The following is a 22,434-nucleotide window of genomic DNA, read 5'->3' as shown; positions in this document are numbered from 1 at the left end:
GTATGAGAAGGGCAGTATTGGCTGCCCATCTAAATATAGAGCTGTTGAGAATGGCTTCACACAGATAAGCTGCTGATGGAATTATGGGTGATTGTTTCTTTAATTTCCCTTTCTTTAATGTTGTTATGCTTTTTTTTTTTCTTTTGCATGGGCAGACACTGAGAAATGTATAATGCTTTTTTTAAAAACCATATGACCTGCTCATAACAGTTTTTGTTGCCTATTGTTGACCTCCTGCTGGCTGCTCCTATATTTTGTAATGTAGGAATAAGAAAGTCAGACCCAGTCCAGCTTTATTCTAATTAATAGTGTCACTACTTTTGTCCAAATTTACAAAAGTAGTATAACAGAGTTTGCCACTGTTAAGTGCTATGATCTAATGACCTCAGGAAGAGTTGAGTGGCCTTGAGAGCTCTAGGGACTTGACAGGAAATACTTAAAATACACTAAGTCTGTATTTTGGGAAGGGCAGAGATAAGGAGTAATCAGACTGCCTCATTTGTGCTTAGGTACTGAAGAGGATCTAGAATTCTATGTTAGGAAGTGTGGTGACATTCTTGGAGTGGCCAGTAAACTACCAAAGGACCAACAAGATGCCAAACACATCCTCGAGCACATCTTCTTCCAAGTGGTGGAGTTCAAGAAATTGAATCAGGTACAGAGCCTAGGAGGCCCACTGAAAGGGAGCTGCTTGGATGGTGGTAGTATCCATAAAGCGTACTCCTTGTGTTTAATGCTATGTGTTCATTCTGCTTATTTAAGCACTTACTAGGTGAACAAGACAGACGATGATCCCTGCCCTTATGGAGCTCATATTCTAGCTGGAGGAACAGATAGTAAACAATAAACATAATATATAAGTAACCTACATAGTATGCTAGAAGGTGATAGGTGCTATGAATTTAAAAAAAGTAGAGCAGAGTAAGAGGGATCAAATTTGCTTAGGGTGGCAATGGTGCCAGGAATTGTAGGGAGTGTAAAATTAAAGACAGTGATCAAAATAATAATAATAATAATAATGATAATATAATAATAATTATGAGGATGATCACAGCAGGCCTCACTGCAAAGCTGATCCAGAGCAAAGACTTTAAGGGGTTGAGAGGGATTTGGCCTTGCACATAGCTGTGGGGAGGAGTGTTCAGGAAGAGGGAACACTCGTACAAAGCCCATAAGGCTGGACTCTGCCTAGCATGTTTGAGGAACAGCAGTGATACCTGTATGGCTGGAGAAAACTGGTAAAGGATAGAGCAGTAGGGCATGAGGTCAGCACCTTAAATAGAAATCATCCTTCTCTAGGCCGGGAATGAGGAACTATGAAATTATTCCTGGCCTTTTTTTCCCCTATCCTTTGACAGGGTTTCTAAAATTAAATTAAAAGTATATGAAATTTAATTTTCATATACTACTGATGAGAGAATAAATTGACTCTATATATTTTTAAAAGCAGTGTTATTGAGGTGTATGGGTGGATCAGTGGTACAGTGCTCACCTACCATGTGGGAGACCAGGTTCAATTCCCAGACCATGCACCAAAAATAAAAACAGTTTTATTGAGTTATTTTCACCTACCACACAGTCCATCCAGTATATCCAGTATACTGGTGCTTACAGTATAATCACAGAGTTGTGTATTCATCACCACAGTCAATTATAGAACATTTTTGTTACTCCAAAATGAGAAACCCATACCTTTAATCTCCTATTATTGACACTTAGCATTGGTGTGGTACATTTGTTACAGCTGATGAAAGAATATTAAAAGATTACTGTTAACTATAGTACATAGTTTACATTAGGTGTATTTTTTTCTCATAAAACACACTATCATTAATTCCTTGTAATAGTGACATAACATTTGTTCTGGTTCATGAAAGAACATTCTTCTATTTGTACTATTAATCACAGTTAATAGTGTACAACAGGATTCACTGTGTAATACAGTCCCATGTTTTATGCTCTAGTTTTCTTGCTAGTGACATACACGACCCTAAACTTCCCCTTTCAGTCACAATCACACGCATAATTCATTGCTGTTAATTACATTAACCATAATGTGCAACCATCACCTCTATCCATTTCCAGACATTTATATTCAACCTTATTAAAAATTTTACACACATTAAGCTACTCCCCATTCTCTACCCTCATTCTATCTCCTGGTAACCTATATTCTAGATTTTAACTGTATGAGGTTTACTTATTATAATTAGTTCATATTAGTGACATCATGTAATAGATGTCTTTTTCTGTCTAACATATTTCACTCAACATAATGTCCTTCAAGTTTCATCCATGTTGTCATATGCATCATGATTTCATTCCTTGTCACTGCTGGATAATATTCCATCGTTATGTATATACCACATTTTGTTTATCCATTCATCAGTTGATGGACACTTGGATTGTTTCCATTGTTTGGCAATTGTGAATAATGCTGCTGTGAATATCAGTGTGCAAATGTCTGTTGCATCCCTGAGTTCATTTTCAATTTATATACCTAGTCGTGGGATCATGTGGCAGTTCTACACTTACCTTCCTAAGGAACCACCAAACTTTATTCTACAGCAGCTGACCATTTTCCATTCCCACCAGCAGTGAATAAGTGTTCCTATTTCTCCACATCCTCTCTAATATTTGTAGTTTTCTGTTTAATTGTGACGATTCTCATAGGTATAAATTGTTGTCATTGTGGTTTTGATTTACGTTTCCCTAATAGCTAGTGATGTTAAGCATATTTTCATATGCTTTTTAGCCATTTTATTTCCTTTTAGAAAATATCTATTCAAATCTTTTGCCCATTTTATAATTGAGTTTTTTCTTTTTATTGTTGAATTGTAGGATTTCCTTGTACCTCCTGGATATTAAACCCTTAACAGATAGATATGTGGTTTCCAAATATTTTCTCCAATTGTATAGGCTGCCTTTTCACCTTTTTGACGAAATCCTTTAATGCACAAAAGTATTCAGTTTTGATGATGTTCCATTTATGTATTTTTCTTTTGTTGCTTTTGCTTTGGATGTCAAGTTTAAAAAACCGTTGCCTACCACAAGATTCTGAAGATGCTTCCCTACATTTTCTTCTGGGTACTTTATGGTCCTGTCTCTTGTGTTTAGATCTTTGATCCATTTTGAGTTAAATTTTGTATATGGTATGAGATAGGGAGTCTCTTTCATTCTTTTAGAAATAGATACCCAGTTCTCCGAGCACCATTTGTTGAAGAGATTGTTTTACCCTAGTTGAGTGGACTTGGTAGCCTTGTCAAAAATCTATATGCAAGTCTATTTCTGAACTCTCAGTTTGGTTCCACTGATCAGTATGTCTATCATTATGCCATTACCATGCTGTTTTGACCACTGTGGCTTTGTAATGTGCTTTGAAGTCAGGCAGTGTGAGTATTCCAACTTCATTTTTCTTCTTCAAGATGTTTTTGGCTCTTCGGGGCCCACCTTCCAAATAAATATGATAATTGACGCTTCCATTCCTTCAAAGTAGGCTTTCAAGATTTTGATTGGCATTGGGTTGAATCTGTAAATTAATTTGGGTAGTATTAACATCTTAACAATATTTAATCTTCCAGTCCATGGACATGGAATGTCCTCCTGTTTATTTAGGTCTTTGGTTTCTTTTAGCAATGTTTTGTAGTTTTATGAATATAGGTCCCTTTACATCCTTGGAATTCCAATCCTCAGAATTCCTGTTAATGTAATTTGGAATGTGTGCTCATTTATTAACCAGGCTGCTCTCTCACTGTAGCCTTGTTTTAATAGAAGAAAATCTTTATCAGTAAAGAACTGGTCAAGTGACCTGGGCTACATTGATAAAATTTTAAATGTTACAGAAGAATGTTTAAGAACTTCATGAAGAGATCTTCATGCTATAGTAAGTGGGAAAAAAGGACTTTTAAACAATATATATAGATTCCTTTTTTCTTTACAAAATGCTTATATATATTACATAATGAAAACAAATTCATTCAGATGTGTTGTTTGCATGATTTGTTTTCTTTTAAAATTTGTATAATGAACATGCTATTTTTGGAGGGAAAATGTTTGTTTTTAATGTAAGCAGGCATCATACAAGCTTAGGATTTTAGAATTTGAGTGGAGAGATCAGTTAAGGAAGACGCCTCTACTGGAAGAGGGCCGGCTCTGCTGGGCCTTTTGGCAGTGTTTGCTGTACACCTGGCATGTGTCAGGCATCGTGCTGGATGTTGGGGTATAGCAGTGAACAAGATGTATAAGGTCCTTGCTGCCTCTCAGGTGTTGAGGGATGAGTGTACAGGCAGTTTTAGTACTCTGAGATACATGCCATGAGGGGAGCTGTATAGGGGGCTGGGCAAACCCAGAGGTAGATATTGATATGCCTGTTCAGCCCTGAAATGTTCTAACTCTGGTGGGATGGCAGGACAGGCTCCAAAGCCAGGGTGAGAAGTCGGTGTGCTTTTTCCACCAGTTTTTTCACCTTCAACTGTATTTGCTACTCACTCATTCTGGTGTGCCATGGGCAGTGGTCAAAAACTCTATCTCAGTAGTTAAAAACTTGATACTTGGTTGGATTTAGACTTAGAACCAGAGATTACCTGGCTAATAGTAATAATCTCTGATCAAAAAATTCAACATCTCTATTCAAAATCCAAAATGCCAGAGTTTACATTTTAGGCATTGTACTGCAATACTAAAATAGTCTTTTTCTCTCATCTAGGAACATGATGTTGACACAAGTGAAACAGCATTCCAGAGCAATTTCTGAAGACCACGACTCTTGAAGCATAATTTGCCTTCCAGTTCTTTTGTAAACTAGTTTAATTGCACTCAGCTCTTTATCAAAATTGTCTATACAGTGTTTCCTTTGTCAGCTGTGGAAAGTCTTAGCATCTTCTGTAGCACCCAGATATCAGATTTCTAACTTTCAAAACCGTAATGTAAGATAAGTTCCCTTTTTTTATTGAATCTGTACTTTTATAATTTATGAAAGTCTTTCATGAAGTATTTTCTTTCAACTTCAGTTCTGGATTTGAGACTCTTTTATCAAAGGCATAACTCTCAAGCTTCTTGGGGGAACTGCACTTGCTTTTTAACTAGTTCAGAAGAACACAAAACAAACTTAACTCACACAGTCTCTTTACCCCCATACCTAAGGAAGAATATAAAATAGTAGCTACCCATCCATCTCCCTGCTGCCTGTTGGACACAGCCATGGAGCATATGTTCCCCACCATCCACACATACATTTTCCTCCTTTGAACTCCTGAGCACTCAATTTTATCATTTTGAGTTGTAGTTCAGGGTAACCCCAAGGAGGCTAGAACCAGATGGTCTTGTCATGAGAAGTGAGAGAATGTAACCGCCTATATGAGGCAGCTGGTACTGTGGAAATGCACAGCCGATTTTAGGAATACACTCAGAATCAGCTTTGAGGAACCCTGAAAGCCAGGTAGAAGATTGCAGAGCCATTTAAGGAATATAAAGGATGTGGCACAATGTGAATAGCTGAGCTGGTGGGTTCTATAAGAATGGAGGATGGTAGGCCCTTTAAAGGAAAAAGGGAACATAAACCTAAGAAGTAACGAGGATGTGGACGGAGATGTTGTTTTAGGAAAGGTGGCATTGAAACAGATTTGGTGTGGGGGTTGAAGGTCAGGTGAGCAGGATTTTGAGTCTGGTTGCCTGGGAGAGTGGTGGGGCTCTTGGAAGATGGGGAGTCTGAGAATGAGTTGTTTTGGAAGATGAGGGTCTAATTTTGTACTTATGTTTAAGACAATAGCAATTCATACAAGTGAAAATAACTAGTAAAGTCAGAAACAGGTGGCTTAGGAAGACCTCAAGATCTGAGTTGTTAACATGGAGTTGGTAACTGAACCCATGAGATTAAAACCTTGTGAAGAAAGGCTCAAGTCAAATCCTCAATTTCAAATTATTTATTCATTTAAAAATTTTTTTCCTGGGGTACACAGGTAGTTCAGTAGTAGAATTCTTGCCTGCTATGCAGGAGACCTGGGTTCCATTTTTGGCCCATATACTCCAAAAAAACAAACACAAAAAACTCTGTCTAGGCTTCCAATGTCTCCTATACTCAAGCCCTAGTACACAGGGTAGCCAGCCAGGGTAGAATGTTCGGGAATTGGAAGAGCCCACGTTGCTCAAAGGATAGTCTGGGAGCCCAGCTGAGAGATAGGCAGACACTTTCTGACTTCTGAGGGCAGGTCATAAAAGGTTCTTTTCTGCTTATATAGCTTCTGCCAGGTTCTCTTGGGAAACTCATCTTTGTAGCCACCACCCTCCATGTAAGAAATCCAAGGCCACATGGAGAGGCCATGTGTGACTGTTCTGGACAACAGCCACATGTTCCAACCTATACCAGCATCACCTGGCAAACATGTGAGTGAAGATGCCTCCACATGATTCCTGGGCCTCCAGCCATCGAGCCATCTACAACCTTTGAGTCCTTCCAACCAAAGCCCCAGACATCATGGAGGAGAGAGAGTGGCCCCTGCTGTGTCTTTTCTGAATTCTTAACCCAGAGAATCCACAAACATAATAAAATGGTATTTTTAAGCCACTATATTTTGGAGCAATTTGTTATGCTGCAATGGGTAATTTGAATAAATACCTACAATCTTAGAAGAAACTTCTGGATCTATCTGCATTTTGTCCAGCTCTGCTTTCCAAAGGGGAAGCTGAGGTCTAGGTGTGGAAAAGCACTGACAGACTGCCTGGGACTTCTCCCCACACTCTCCTAACCTGAGAAGGTGCACTGGTGAAAGCAAGGCCTGTCCCACCCATCATATCCTGTCCCATGGATGACCTGTCGAGGATGTATTTCCCCCCCAACTTCTTATGAAAACACAGAAAAGCTGAATAGCATCGTAAATGCCAGTGTACCCCACCATCTATTTTCAACAATTTTTAACACATTGCTATCTATGCTGTGTGTGTAGCTTTTCTGTGAACATCTGAAATTTAATTATAGACATCATAACATTTCACCCCCAAATACTTATATATAACCATTATCTCTCCTAATATCATCTAATATTTAATGCATATTCAGATGTGCTCCCTTTTGTGTGCTCCCATACACTCCTCTGGCCTCCCCATGTCTCTGCTGTGGTTTGGGGGTTGGAAGACTGGGACATCCTTCCTGGGGTCAGAGAAGCTCATTTGAGTGGAATCATACAATATTTGTCCTTTTGTGTCTTAGTTCACTTAATGTTTTCATGGTTCATCCATCTTGTAACATGTATTAGAACTTCACTTCTTTATGGCCAAGTAATCGTCCATTGTATGGATACACATTTTCTATAGGCTATAGGCGAGCAGGTGGCATGAGTGGTTTGCAGACTTTAAAACTTTTTTAGAGGAGGGAACAGTGTTTCACCACTGCAGTCCTCATTCCAGGAGACCAGCACTACCAGAAACCCTAGGGGCAGTGGGGTGGGATTTTCCAAAATATTTCATAGGTGATGCTTTGTATAATGTCACATTGGCCCTCTATTGGTGAAATTAAGTTTATTCACTTAATTAAGATGGTGAGCAGAGGTGTTTTTAATTAAACATGAGATGCAAAAATGCCCCTTTATCCAGATTGCTGTTCACATATGTGCATGAATTTTCCCTGATATATGAGCCAGTTGAGATGAAAAAGTTAACAAATGTGTTTCAACTTCCTTCTTAAAAAAAGTAATACAAATATAGTACCTGTCCTAGCAGGTAACTACATAAAAAATGAGATAACCCTGGGGATTTTATTTGTTGAGCTCAAATAAGTATCTGATTAGAGGAACTTTGTAATGTCAAAATGAAGAGAAGATAACATAATAGGAAGGGAGAGATAAGTGTAGGTGAATGAACCTTTCTTCTCCCCAAAAACAAGGAGAAAAATTGATGTAACATCTCACACTCTTCTGTGTGCCTTTCGCTAAATTCCCATTTACAAAACCAAATATCAGATTCTGTTCCTCAAAAGGCCCCACGGCTCTATATGTTCCTTATTGAAATTTATTGTAAATTTGATTCTTTAATTTAATAAATGTTTTAATTAGGTAATTCTTGAGCGCGTAACTGAAGGATGTTATGGTTAGGTAAAAATCCCACCTCTTCAGCCATTCTGTTAACTTCTCTCTAATCAATTTCTTCCCGTGCCTTCAAGAGATAGGAAGAAATATATATTTTAAATTACAAAGAATAAATCTTGTTGTGCTACATACCAAATTTTAGCATGAAGCCTACCAAGGTTTCGTTCTAGGGCTCCCCTCCCGGCAGCTCACAATCCAGGCGGGGAGAAAATAGCCTAGGAGTCGCAAACGATGACAAACAGCATGAAGAAAACTTGCAGTGTTAGCTTGTTCAGGGCCTCGGACCTACACTGGAGAGTCAGGGACGGCTCCAGGCAGGAGGGGTTGAGGCTGGAGGTGCCGGTAGAACACGAACTCCGGTGACCAACGTGACGTCGGGAGACCAGCCATGAATTAGCAGCCTCCTCCCTCTCACCCGATGGGTCATTCTTTCACCCGTTCTCCTCACAACCCGAAAGGATGGGCGTCGGGGGAGGCTTTCCGGAGGGGGCACCTCACGCGCGCGGAGGTGGCCGGAACCGAGAGCCAGGCAGCAGCGAGAGCGAAACCGCAGGAGCTCTGAACCCCACCGCGCCGCAACGAGCGACCCGCACAGCCGGCGCCCCTTATGACGTCACGCCGCCGCGGGCTTGCCGGGTGGTGCGACTCCCGTGATGCCTCGCGCGGGCTCGATCCGGCGAGCGGGCTCCCTAGAGCTCTGTGCTCGGGCTAGAGTTGATGGTGGAGTTCGGCTCCACCTACTCGCCAGGAGCCTCAAAGCTGGTCACGTCACTTGCCCCCAGTCACCCGGTGGGTGGCAAGAGACGCCGGGTTGACTCTAAGACTTGATTTTTCTCTCTCCATCTTCTCAGAGAGACGAGGATGATTTCCACCGGCCTCTGGACAAAGACCTGGTGTCCTGCACCGCCCGGTTCCCTCCCTGATTTTCCGCTTAAATCTCGTACCCCGCGAGCCCTTCGTGCTTGATTGCTGAACTGCAAGTGGTCATGCTGCAATTGAAAGAACCAAGTCTTGGGTGTACGGGTGGTTCAGTGGTAGAATGCTCGCCTTCCATGCGGGAGACCCGGGTTTGATTCCTGGACCATGCACCTGGGGAAAAAAAAAAACGAACTAAGTCTTTGCGAAAGCTGATGCCCCAGAAGGCCTAAGGTAGAGAGGTCAGGGGTGTGTGACTGCACGTGGTATTAAAGCCCAATCGCCAAAGTTCTTACACTTAACAATTGCAATAGAGTACACAGCCAAAGCTGGCATGAGCCTGGACAACCCCAGGCAAGGTTGATCATCCATCCTTTGGTCACTGACCCTAAAGGACATGAAAATTGAACAAATCCGTTACCCACCAAAACTTCCTTCCTTCCTTGACAACCATTGTCACTTTAGATTGGTTTATTACTATAGATTATTTTGCAATTTCTAGAATTTTAAATAAATGAAGTCATACACTATATACTCTTTTTGTCTGACTCCTTTCACTTAGCATAATTTGAGATTTGCCAAGTAATACTACATCGTGTGGATACACTACAATTTATTTATCCAACGACCTGTCGATGGACATGTGGGTTATTTCCAGTTTGAAACTATTACAAATAAAGCTATGTTCAAGTCTTTGTATGGACATAAGCCTTCATTTCTCTTATATAATCCTAGGAGTGGAATGGCAGGGTCATATGGTAGATATAGGTTTAAGTCTTTAAGAAACTGCTATATTGTTTTCCAAAGTGGTCTTTAACAAACCACTAAAGTGTTTTTCAAAGTGGTTGTACAATTTTATACTCCCACCCAAAATATTCAAGAAGTATAATTACTCCCCATCTTCACCAACATTTAACATTACTCTTTTTAATTTTAGCTATTCTAACAGGTTTATAAATCCCAGTTGGTATTAATTTTCATCCTGACAACTAATGATGTTAAGTATCTTTTTATGTGTGTTTTGCACCTAGATATATTTTGAAGATAAGGGTTTGAGGCCAATAGTATTTACTGATAGATCAGATGAAAGCGATGTGAGAGAAGAGTCAAGAATGACTTCATTTTCTTGCCAATCCCTGAGTATTTCCTAATCCTTCCTGCTATGCACTGGCTGCTCCCTCTGCATGAAGTACTATTCCCCACAATGGCTACCTTGCAAATTCCTTAAGTCACTCAGTTTCGAAAAGCCTTCAAATCTGCTCTTGGTTAGGCACCCACAGTTCTTGTAGTTGATCTTCACCCTTAAATGGCTAATTTTCTCTTTACTCCTTGTCTCCCCTATCAGCTGGTGAGTTTCTGGAGAGTATGCATGGTTTGGATTATCTCATTATGATAGCCTAGCCTCAATTATTTCAGCATATTTTCACAAACAGTACTTTCCAAATAAACATTTCAAATTGTGGGTGCTTTGCTGCAAGCTGGGTAATCATGACAACTTAACATCTTTGTGCCCAAGTTTCTTTATCTTTAAAATAGGGAACCACATAGTCCCTGCTTCACATTGAGGTGAGCGTTAAATGCAAGATGACTGTAGAACATGTGCCACACGTTTTCTTCCCCAGTAATATCTGGCACATGTTTTCTTCCCCAGTAATATCAAGCTATTATTTTCTGAACTGAATACTTTGCTGTTCCTTTTCTGGAACTCAAACAATATAACTAATTTGCAAATAGTGTTTTACTGAAAAACAGTCCTTTGTTTCAAAGTCTCTCTCAATGTTCTATACCACACAAGATAAAGTTCAAACTAGCATTCCAGGTCCTTTCAGTTCTGGTCCCTGCCTTCCTAACTCTCCACCTGAAATGTTAGTTTGTAACATTAAATTCACTCAAATTAAAAAAATGTGTGAAACTCCTTCCATGACTACCTGCCAAGAGTCAAGCAATAGGGTAAAGGTCTGAAGCTAAAAATATGATTGTGGAATTGCCCTCTGCACTGGAGAGAACCACAAAACTGGGGGTAGAGTAAGTGTAGTTAGGAGGACACATATGACAAGGAGGGTGCTCAGTAGGTAGAGAGGGAAAGACTCCAGGCAGAAGGGCCATGGGATGCTACTCATCATTTTTTATGTCCAGCCTGGTGCGAGGCCCTGAGCATTTAATAAATAGATTTGATCCTTGACTTCCCAATGCAGGAGCAAGGCTTGGGTCTGGGACCTGGGGTGGAGCAGACTTGTCTTCCAGGGGCAGACTGTAGAATGACCAAATGGCTGATGCCTCCCTGCCTGAGAAGGGCATGGTCAGGAAGTCTGCCAGCAAAGTACAGTTTGTGTGTTATTAATTCTGGGCCCAGGGACCATTCCCTGGTGAAGCTACATCCAGGATGCAGGGAGTTCTTTCTTGGGGTGGGGAGGAGGTGCCTGTTGGTATGATAACTAGAGACAATATACTGGTGGAGATTACCAGATTTCAGCTGGCACTAGGATGATCTCCTTGCTGCCTGAACACCTGTACCGACTCCAGGCCCCTCCCACTCCAGTGACTGGTCAAGGGGCCTCAGTTCTAGGTTCCAGGTGGACTTCAGTTGCTTCCTGCCTCTTGCTTTGGGCAAATATCCTGAATCTACTGCCAGGTCTTGTCCATCCCTGTCCACATAAGAGTGTGTGGTGTGTGCAAAGGGCTCCCTGGACCTCAAAAGAAAAAGTGAGGGTAGCAGAAATGTTACAATAATAAAAGCTAATAGTAATAGGGTACTTATTATGTGCCAGGGACTGTCCTCAGTGCTTTGCACATACTAATTTATTCAATCTTACAACCACCCTACAGAGGATACCAGTGAAGTGATTACGAGCATAGACTCTAGAGCTAGACAGTGCAGTTTCGAATCCCTACTCTGCGATTCACTAGCTGTGTGACCTTGGGGAAGCCTGTGATTCAGTTCCTCCATCTGCCCAAAGGGGATAAAACTAATGACTACCCCATAGGGTTATTATAGAGATTAAATGAATAAATGTTTATAAAGCACACAGAACAGTGGCTGGTACAGAGTAATAGCTATTGAAGTTTTTAATAAATGCCTTTTTTGTGTGTATGCTATATGGCGGGGTCATATGTCATTATTTTTCCATGTATACTGTCATTGCAGCACCACTTGTTGAATTTGTTTATTTGTTTTATGGGAAGTGCATGGACCAGGAACCAAACCCGGGTCTCCCGCATGGCAAGCAAAAATTCTACCACTGAACTACCCCTGCACCCCCCAGTAAATCCCATTTTTGTAGATGAGGGAACTGAGGTACAGAAGAGTGATTTTCCACTAGTAAGTGGTGGAGCTGGGATCCAAACTCCAAGCAGTCTGGTTGAGAGCCGGAACTCTTAAATTATGCTCCAGCAGTGAAGAGGGGGTGTCCACATGAATTACTTTATGAGAAAAGTAATTACATTGAGGTGGGAGGAGCTCTGAATGAAGTGATGTGGAAGGTTCTAGCACTTACCATGTCAGTCTTCCTCATGCTGTGGTAAGTGTGCCGCTGCTGGCCAGACTGGCCAAGGTGGCCAGCAGTTTCTGAAAGAGGGATCCATAGCACAAGCAGGGTCTCCCAAGCTCCTGCCCCATAGTTCATTCACTTTGGCCCCAGCACTACCAGGGAGTCCTGGGTGCAACTCATGGCAAATCCTCTCTATACTTCTAGGAGTTTAAGTAGGTAAAAAATTAGAGTCAGCTCGATAGACGTTTACATGGGGCCTTGGCCAAGGTTTGAGCCTGGGGATAGCGAGGGGGCTCCAGAGGCCTTTAACCCCAGATGTTCACAGTTCAAAGGGGGAATCACGCAAGTGAACAAGCAGATTGCGGGCAATGGGCAGCAAAGATAAATAAGAACTGGCCAAGTTGGAGGGGTGGAAAGTGTCTCTGGTCCAAGCAATGGCAAGAAGGCTAGGAATTTTCCTTTGGCCCCGGGCGGGAGGGGAGGGCGGTGATCGCGCAGAATCCTGTAAGACTGAATAGGGAGTAAGGAATTTACCCGGAGGAAGAGAAGCGAGGGCTTCAAGTTCTCGGAGACGGAAGGTCAAGTTTGCATTTTAAAAGGGTCGGTTGGGCTACGAGGAGACTTCGAGGCTGGAGAGGAAACGGAGACGAAGGAGCAGCCCTGGTCCAGGTAGGGGCTTGTGGGGACCCAGGAGCGCCACTCGGACTACTGGGGCTTTTGCACAGACAGTGTGCCCGACGTGACTATCCGTCGTGGAGCCTCCCTCGCGCTCGGCCTGAGCCAGGCATCAGTCACACGGCAGCCCGCGGCGAATGGCAAGTTCCAAGACGCCTGCCACTCTCACGCTTTCCCGGGGCCCGGGGGCTCTGAAGTTCTCGGGTTCCGGGCCCGTGTGGCCCCGCCCCGCCCGCAGGCCCCGCCCCCCACGCACGTCCTCCCGCCCGCGCGTCAGGCCCCGGAGGCGCCGTCGCGCTTGGCGCGAGATAGGAAAGTGCTTCTGTGCGCGCCGGCGGCTCGGCTGCCCCCGCAAGCGGGCGGCGGGACCTGCGGACAAGCTGACGGCGCCCAGCCCGGCCCGGGGGCCCCGAGCGGCCGGAGCAGCCCGCGTCCTGGCCCCGGCCTCGGCCCGGCTCCCGCTCCGGCTCCTGGCTCAGCCGGCGGGCGGGCGGGCGCAGCGCGGCCCGGGCCGGGGGGATGTCTCGGCGGACGCGCGGGTGAGCAGGGCAGGGCGGGCTGAGGGTCCCCTGCCCTTCCCCTCCCCCCACCTTCCCCACCTTCACCCATGCCTTCGCCGTGATCCCTCTGTGGGGGTTTCCGCGGGAAATGCTGCCGCCTGGGCGGTCAGAGGCACGGGCGCGCGCGAAACCGGGGGGCTCTCGGGAGCCCCTCGCTCCGCTCTTCGGGCCTCCTCAGTCTCCGAGCCGTGGCGGGCGGGTCTCCTGGGACCCGGGCCAGGCCCTGCATGATGTCATTTTGTCTCCCGCCTAATTACGGCGTGGGGGTGGGACGGCCGGTGTCAGCTGGAAAGGCTTTTACATGGGAAGGAAGCGATCCCTGGAGAGGGAAAGTGACCCTTCGAGTCACAGTAAAGTGGGAGGTTAAAACCTGGAAGACATCCTTCAGACCTCAGTTACGTGCACATTTGCGGGTGGGCATTTCAACCCAGCATCCCGGGAAGCATAGCACCCCAAACCCTCTGCCGCGGCCCGAGGAGGGTGCTGGCCGGGGGCTCTTTTGTCTCCTCCATCTGGGCTCCGGGCCCGGACAGGTTTAGCTGCAGAAACCCCTCTTCCTGTTCTACTCGGGGAGTTTTGGCATCTAGGTTTGCAGGTGAGGGGAAGAGAGCCAGATGTGTATGGAGTCCGCTGGGAGCCAGCAGCCCCTGGGGTAAAGGCAGGAACTGCGGTCTCTTACTTATTCACTCGGAGGATAATTGGCAGAGTCGAGCTTGGAGCCGGGTCCATGGGCCCCAGTTCCCTTTGTCACACTTGTGTGCCTGGGGCCTGAGCTCTGGGCTTTTTGGCCAATCTGGGAGTCAGGGGACAGTGGTATTCCACCCCGTTCCCTCCCTGGAATCGTTTGGCCCAGACAAACCTTAGACCCACTGCAGATGGTGGTGTTCACCTTCTGGGTGGAGGTTACAGACCTTGACTCATAGCTGGCTTTCCCTGCAGTGCCTCTTAGCAGGGAAGTCCCATCCCTGGGCAGTGGCAAGGTCCCTGACACAGGGACTGTCTTCCTCAGGCCACAGTATCCTAGGGCCCGTCCAATTGCCAGGAGTAGTTTTCTGGTCCCTGGAAGTACTGGGGCACTTGTCAGACCCTGTCTGATTTTTGGTTCAGGAAGTATTGCTCCAGGAAGTGACTATCCCCACTCCATCCCCAGTTTCTCCGCAGTTGCATCTCCCCTGAAGCTTAGTGGAGTAACCTCCCCCCACCTCCTGTGTGGGGGATGGGTCCCCATCCTAGTACCCCCACAACCCTTAGCTGGTTTCCTGGCCATTTACTGTAATTATCCACCCCAGTGCCCTTGTTCCTCCTTAGGCTCTGACTCACCCTGGCCCTGGAACAGAGCCAAGCACAAACAACAAAGCAAAAGAAAGGATATGTGGGACTGAAATGGCAAGTGGCTTAACACTATGCGCCTCCACTTCTACATCTGTTAAATGGGAGTAATGGTAGCGCATATGAAGGGGACAGCCAGCACCATGTCCTGTGAGTATATTATCTCACAGGACTCCCTCAGCTGTCTGAGATGCTGTCCCATTAACAGAGCCCTGAGGCACCAGTTCCAGGCAGACACACCTTTAACCCTTTAGGGAACATTTGTTGAGCTCCCGCTAGAAGCTACACCCCATGCTGTGTTGCTGGAGAAGCAGAGGCGATTTCTTTCAACAAGTAGTTTGGGGCAGCTTAAGCCAGTTTCGTTTTGCTTTTAATATTTTGTAAATTTTCTGCCTGCTACTTTGCAGTGATGGAAGGACCCTGTACAGTGGGGTGCAAATGACGGGATGAAGCTGATTAGTTAAACAAGCTTGCTTCCTCTCCTGTTTGTAAAAATTTTGCTTGAACATTTCTTGTCAGCTAATAGGCAGCAGTTCCACATGTTTTTTCATTTTTTGTGTATCCGGCCATTCCCTGAGCAAACACTCATTAAGGCCCTCCATTGCCAACCCACATCTGGTCCTCTGTGGATGTAGAGATGTTGCTGACCCAAGATAATCGTAGAGGAGACAGACAGCTGCAGCCTAAGAGCCTACATTCTGAGACAGTTTTTCCGTTGTGCTGTAGAGCGACTCTAGGAAGTGATGCCAGGTTCTAGCGAAGAAGGGGAAAAGAACATGGACATGAAAGGAAGCCTTCTTCCTTCCTCTGGGCACAAGTCCTGCGATCGCCTTGGTCATTTGGAGATGTCTAGGCTTTTCTCAGTTTACGAATTCCTGACTTAAGAGTACACGTTATGAAGGCGACCTGGTGTAGGGCCCTGATGCATGGCGTTGGAAGGTTACTAACCTTCCGTGGGCACCTGACATCCCTGGAGGTGAGCAGTGTGAACCCCATTTTCCCAGCCATTAAAATTATGAGGCTTTTGGAGCAACTTGGAAAATTGCCTGTTCTAGAATAAAATAATCCATAATTCTCTGACTCTGCCTGTGTGTAGGCAAAGATTGAAAAGGAATATGCAGAAATGGAAATACTTACTGAGATAATGATTTAATTTTTTTCCCCAGAAAGTTAGTACTTTCTTAAAATCCTGTTATAATCCGTGCATAATGATTACATTTATCATCAGCATTAATCCCTACTCTATCCATACAGGTTGCGGGTATTCTGCAAGTTAAAAAAAATTGTTAAATCCAGAAGAAAAACATGAAATGGGAGTCTGGTTTTGAGTGTCAATGATAACATTCTGGGTGAAACCTTAACCTTTTTTGGGGGGGTGTACCTTTTGAAACATTAAAACTTTTGTTAAAAGAAAGAGGATGAAGGAAAAAAACCACCCATAACCACATTTAATTAAAATTAAAAAGAAGAGTAGGGTGGAAGTGCCTGATTTTTTCAAAAGTATAGAAGTGTAAAGCCTTCCTCCCCCAGACCTTGCCCTGGAGCTGACAGGCCGCCGCCAGCACTCAGTGCCTGTCGGTCAGGTAGCATTAAGTGAGAGTACGTGCCCTTGACCTTGGAGTTGCTCCTTCCACAGCGAGGAGCTGGATGAGCTGCACTACCAGGACACCGATTCCGACGTGCCTGAGCAGCGGGACAGCAAGTGCAAGGTCAAGTGGACCCACGAGGAGGTGAGTGGGGCTTAGGGATGCTGGCAGCGGGGGGCTGGCCCAAGACCTGAGTTTTGCAAGTGCAAGGTCAAATGGACCCACGAGGACGTGAGCAGGGCTCTGAGGGATGCTGGCAGCGGGGGGTTGGGGGTGGGGGCTGACCCGAGACCTAAGCCTGGCACCTGATGCCCCAACGGGTGGGATGAAGAAGAGGAGAAGATGAAAGAGACTGAGGGCTTCTCTGGTGCTCCCACCTCCTCTGCTCAGAGCGGTTCCTGCGGACTCTCAGTTCTGAGGCCCCTCCGGGGTGGGGGTGGGGGTTTATATTCCTCAGACCTCAGGGCGGACAGGCGCAGCTATGTCTCCTGAGATGCTGGCATGTTCTGTCTCATGGATGTGGATTGTGCTACTGGCCTGCAGCACCCCTTCTTTTTTTTTTGGTTGATTATATTGGCTCTTGTGACATAAAGTCTGAATTGAGTTTCTTCTGACCACATCTTTTTTTTTATCAACTCTACTGAAATATACTTTATATATAATCAGACAGCTGTTTTTAGTGAACGGTTCAATCAGTTTTGACAAATGCTTCTATCCATGCAATAACCATCCTGATTATCCCAAAAGGTTCTCTTGTGGCTCCTTGCTGGCTCAGCCCCAGACAACTGCTGCTCTCGTTTTTCTCAGTTTAGTTAGTTCTACCTGTTCTTGAACATTCTGTCAGTGAATTCATACATGTGCTCTTTTGGACCTGCTTTCTTTTGCTCAGCCTGTTGTGTGCTTATTGCTGAGTAGTATTCCATTGTTTGGGCATAAAACAATTTGCATCATATGATAGACATTTGGATTCTTTCTGGTTTGGGGCTGTTGTGTCTAATGTGACTCTAATGCGTCTGTACAAGGCTTTGTGTGTGGATGCGCTTTCATTTCTCTTAGGAATGTAGTTAACTATGGTCGTGGAGCAGGTACATGTTTAATTTTATAGAAAAAGCCAGACCCTTTTGAAATTGGTTGCACAATTTCATGCTCCTGCTGGCCTCATCTTTTAATTTTACCTCTATTTCTCTTTTGTCTGTTTAGTGTTAGGTCTATTTTAAAAAACAGTCTTACTGCATTGAGTTATTAAAACCCTCTTCAGGGTGCACGGGTGGTTCAGTGGTAGAATGCTTGCTTTCCATGCGGGAGGCCCAGGTTTGATTCCCGGACTCTGCACCTGAAAAAACAAAACCAAACAAACAAACAAAAAAACCCTCTTCAATCTTAAAAGATGTTTCTTTAGAGAATTGCTAGCAAACCTTTTCTGTTTATCCCACTGTGGATCAGAGATTGTATTCGGCTCTGGGCTTGGAAAATGAGCAAGACTGGATTCCTACCCCAGGGCAGCTCTCCGCCTTGGGTGCCGAGATAAGACTAGTGTCCACAGGTCCGTGGAATGTGCTATAGTCCTCCTCGGGACTGGCAGGACTCTGTGGGCGGAAATGGTGGTCATTTGTGTCACCGTCGTGGTGACACTGCCTTACGCCAAGTAGGCTCCTGTCTGCACACAAGTGGTACCAATTGTTTGTTGAAGAAGGGATATTAGAATACATCTAGATATTCCTTTTGTCTGAGGAGGTTAGAGAAAGTTTCATAAAGAAAGTATCTTTTGAGCTACAGATAAGGATTTGGAAATCCAGCAGTGAGGGAAGACAGCAAAAGGTAAACATATTGAAACAGGAAATGGGTTGTGAGTGGAGAAAAGCTAATTCAGGAATCCAGTTTTGGAATCCAGTTTGGCTGGAGGGAAGGGTCCTTGACGGGAAAGAATGGTTGATAAAAGATAAACGATAGATGGTGGGGCCTTGAATTTTGGGTTCAGAAGCTGTAACATTGTTCAGCTGACCATGGGGTGCCCTAGATTTTTTAAGCTGGGGAGTGACATGCACATAACAGGGCTTCAGGAAAGCAAATATGGTATGTGTAGGACTGTAAGTGATTTGGGGGCAACCTGGAGCTAAGAGACCAGTGCCAAGAGAGTGGATGAGGTACTACACTGCTGGTCAGGGGATGGTGGCTGTGGAGAGGTTGTGGAGAAAGCATAGGGCAGAACAGGGATGGAGTTGACAGGTGGAGGATGCCCTCGGGTATGGGTGGAGCTGGACATTGGAAACGGCAAAGTGCTCATGCCAGGCGTCAGGAAAGATGGTGGTGCTGGAAATGGCCATGGGCACGTGGGAAGAAGAGCTGGTATGGGCCTGGCCAGGGTCAGTGAGGAGAGGTGCTGGGGACTGGCTGTTGGTGGGTATGTGGTACAGACTGGCTCAGCTAAAGGATTTGTGAGGACTCTGCCCAGCCTGTGCTGAGCTGTAGCCAAGCTGCAGATGAGGACCTGGATTCCTGTGGTAGCCACATGGTGGCTTCTTGTTCTGACCAGGATGTATATATGTGTGCACATTTGTGTGTAAAAACATTTTTAAAATCAATTTGATTGCCGTATACTTTCTGTACGATCAATAACAACCCCACTAAAGTACAATTTGATGAGTTTTGACAGATGCATTCAGCTGTGAAACTACCAGCACTGTCATGTTAAAAAACATTCCCATTGCCTGGAAACATTCCTTGTGCCCCTTTGCTGTCTGTCTTCTGTCCCTGGCCTTGGACAACCACTGATTGGCTTTTTGTTGCTCTGGATTAGTTTATATTTTCTAGAATTTCGTATACGTGGAATCATGTGGTATGTATTCTTATATCTGACTTCTTTCACTCATTGTAATGATTTTGAAAGTTCATGGTGTTGTGTGACTCCGTAGTTCCTTTTCAGAAGATATTATAGATGCTTTTTTGCTTTCTAACTGCTCTTGATTCTTCCCAAGTCTCCCTTATTCTGAATCACTGTCATCTCAGGCCTGGGGGTCTGCGGTGGCCTGCATATACACTCTGCCTTGTTATAGCCCCTTTCCCACCCTGCCGCAGCCAGAGTGAATTGTATAGCATGCATGTTGGACTGTGACCACATGTTGCTCAGAATGCCTCAGTGATAAGGTATCAGTGGCTGAGAGAGTTCAAATAGAGTCAAGAGGCTACTCTGGAGGTCACTCTTAGGCAAGCTTCAGTTAGACATTGTTGCTACCTAATATAGCTTGCCAACCCCCTAACAAAACCATTCCTGCCAATCCTAAAGAATAGCTAGGGCATTATAGAAGATTCTAAAAAGGTTCCATGCACTAGGGTAACTTTCCAGAAACCTCAATCTGCAGATGGGTCCCTGGACAAGATAAGTCCTGAAATGCAGAGGGGCCAGCCCTTCCAGGACAGCAACACATCTTCCTATCCCATATTATAGACAACCCCTTTCAACATGAAAGTGTTAGAATGGGCATAACCCAAACACCCCTAACGAATGAGAGAAAGATCAAAGGTGATGGTGGAGTTATGCAAAGAAGGTTGAGTTTAACAAACAACTATGAGTGCTGAATCATTATATTGATATTTCTTTTAGTTTCCAATATCTTAGAGCAGCTGAAAGTAAAAACCTAAAATTGTGGAATTGTAAACCATACCAGACTCTGAAATATGTTCAACTAATGATTGCAATGTGATTTTAAATTTATTGTTTTGTGTATGTTATTTTTCACAAAAAAGAAAAAGAAAGTCAATTGTGATGGTAAATGCACAGCTGTATGATGATATTGTGAACCATTGAGAAAATAATAATTAAAAAGGAAAGAAATCTCATGACAGGACTCTGAAATAAAGGGAATCCAGCATACAGTTATATATGCATATATATATTTATTTTTTTTGAGATTACCATCACCAGGAAAGCATAACCTAAAAAAAAAACACAAATTTCAGAGGAAATTCTTGGACACCCCTAAAAACATGTTTGCAGATTCTTCAGCGGCCACAAGTGCCACCTTAAGAAATCCAGTCTATAAAGAAGGGAATAAAATTGGGAGGAATATATTATTAATGTTGTTTAAAATAATTGCTTTCATTGAGTGCTTATACTGTTGTGTGCTGTGCTGAATTTCAAGCTGCTGCATCTTATTAAAGCTTCACTAGGCCCTTGAAGAAAAAAAAGTGGAAGAAGGAGGGAGAAGAGGGAAAGGACAGAGGAAGTAAGATCAGCATGATGTAATGCGAGAGGGACCTGAACTGCTTTTGCAGGCTTTGAAGATAGGAGAAGGGGCCATAAGCCGATGAATGCAGGCAGCCTCCAGAAGCTGGAAAAGACAAGGAAACAGATTCTTCTCTAGAGCCCCAAAAAGGAACACAGCTCTTCCAACACCTGTGCTGGATTTGTGATCTACAAAACAGAAAGATAATAAATTTGTGTTGTTTGAAGCAATTTGTTAATACAGCAATAAACAACTAATACGATGCACTTTCATTATTACACTTCTTTGTTCCTGAACAGAATTACGTTTTCTGTATTATCCATCCTCCTAATGTTTTAATGTGTAATATATTTATCACCTCTCTGTCTTCTTGTTCTGTAAGATTTTTTTCCCCATCCTTTCCTGAGGATTCTAATCAAGTGTTTTGCTTTATTTTGCTTTTGACGTAATTAGCTTTTGTTCCTGGAACCATTCCTGTTTCCTCTGGGGTTTGTTTTTCTGTTTGTTGCATTGATAAAATTTTCCTGTTTTCTCAGTTTTGTTAATCCTTTGTTTCTTTTAATAAACAATTAGCTTTAATGGCCAAAAAAAAAAAAAAAGCATCAGTGGTTTTTGCCTGGTCTAGAGGCCCAAATCAGTCTTGCATGTGGTCTGGCCCCTTTGTGCTCTCCAAACTCTCCTTGCATCCCATTGCTTCCTGCATATAGAGCTACACTAGTCTTTCTTTGACTCTCTGCTTAGTTATTACCTCCTCAAAGAATATGTCCTTGGTCTCCCAGGGACACGGTCGGCACTGTGTACCCTCATTGTGTCCCCCAGCGCTGGGCGCTGTACTTGGGCTGTGTGAGCCTTTGATTGGTGTCTTACTCCCTCTAGACCATCATCCCCATCAGGTCAGGGGCAGCTTTGTGGCCCCTGCTGTGCCTGGTGCCTGGCTCATAGCAGGTGCTCTCTTCACGGCTGAGTGGAGAGCACCCAATCACCAGCAGCTGCAGGGCCTTCTGCAGGTGTGTGAACCAAACCCTGTTTCTTTCCCGTGTTGACAGGATGAGCAGCTGAGGGCCCTGGTTAGGCAGTTTGGACAGCAGGACTGGAAGTTCCTGGCCAGCCACTTTCCTGTGAGTATGTTCCCTCTGCGGCCTCCCTCCCCTAGGAGCAGGGCTTCTGGGCTCTGGGTGACCAAACCATGTCCCTGGGATACCCTCTGCCAAGGAGAAGGAAAGGGAGTTTCTTACCAGGTTTGGCACCCTCCTCACCCCCGTTCCCCATCCTCTCAAAACCCAAAAGAACAACAACAACAACAAAAAAAACATCTTCCTTAAGACCTTCCATTTCAAACCAGAATTTGAGGTGCACCGACAGCAACTTCGTCATGCCTCGTGGTCTTTAGGCTCCGTGACATTTGCAGCATGTGATGAAATTTGCATTTCTTCCTGCAAGTTAGGAGGACTGGGTTGGTTTTTAGTAACAAGATTAAAATTGAGGGGAAATAATCAATAGGCTTCACAGTGAGGCCTCTGTAGACCTGGGTGGTGCCCCCCACATCCAAGCATTTAGAGCCTCTTCCAGAAGAAAGCAAT

At 44.3% G+C, this 22,434-nt stretch overlaps 2 protein-coding genes and 1 long non-coding RNA gene across 12 annotated transcripts in view; 2 read left to right on the top strand and 1 right to left on the bottom strand.

Annotated features, from left to right (window-relative positions):
• The window catches only part of IFT52 (intraflagellar transport 52), a 51,923-nt gene extending 45,292 nt beyond the window's left edge, over nt 1–6,631 (top strand). For 2 of the 4 annotated variants that reach the window (XM_077168169.1, XM_077168170.1), the window contains one exon: nt 4,706–6,355. Coding sequence is in view for 3 of the 4 variants with exons in the window: in XM_077168170.1 (XP_077024285.1) it covers nt 4,706–4,707 (2 nt within the window). In the remaining variant the exon portion in view is untranslated. Of the gene's footprint in view, nt 1–509; nt 656–4,705 lie in introns of all 4 variants that reach the window. The other 2 variants (XM_077168164.1, XM_077168168.1) reach the window with 2 other exon arrangements.
• Nucleotides 1–13,351, bottom strand: part of LOC143690368 (uncharacterized) — a 59,147-nt gene extending 45,796 nt beyond the window's left edge. For 6 of the 7 annotated variants that reach the window (XR_013179139.1, XR_013179143.1, XR_013179142.1 and 3 more), the window contains exons 1-2: nt 13,016–13,351; nt 8,211–9,167 (exon numbers count right to left, since the gene is read on the bottom strand). This is a non-coding gene — a long non-coding RNA (uncharacterized LOC143690368). Of the gene's footprint in view, nt 1–8,210; nt 9,168–10,205; nt 10,305–13,015 lie in introns of those variants that run through there. The other variant, XR_013179140.1, reaches the window with a different exon arrangement.
• A 295-nt stretch (nt 13,352–13,646) lies between these two features.
• MYBL2 (MYB proto-oncogene like 2) overlaps nt 13,647–22,434 on the top strand; it is a 45,682-nt gene continuing 36,894 nt past the window's right edge. Inside the window, exons 1-3 of the mRNA XM_077168161.1 lie at nt 13,647–13,695; nt 16,682–16,775; nt 21,901–21,972. Coding sequence (XP_077024276.1) covers nt 13,676–13,695; nt 16,682–16,775; nt 21,901–21,972 — 186 coding nt within the window. The 5' untranslated portion in view covers nt 13,647–13,675. The remainder of the gene's footprint in view (nt 13,696–16,681; nt 16,776–21,900; nt 21,973–22,434) is intronic.

The sequence above is a fragment of the Tamandua tetradactyla genome, chromosome 1, assembly GCF_023851605.1.
Source record: "Tamandua tetradactyla isolate mTamTet1 chromosome 1, mTamTet1.pri, whole genome shotgun sequence".
In the NCBI taxonomy this organism is placed as follows: Eukaryota; Metazoa; Chordata; class Mammalia; order Pilosa; family Myrmecophagidae; genus Tamandua; species Tamandua tetradactyla.
This window is presented reverse-complemented; position numbering and strand designations above follow the sequence as displayed.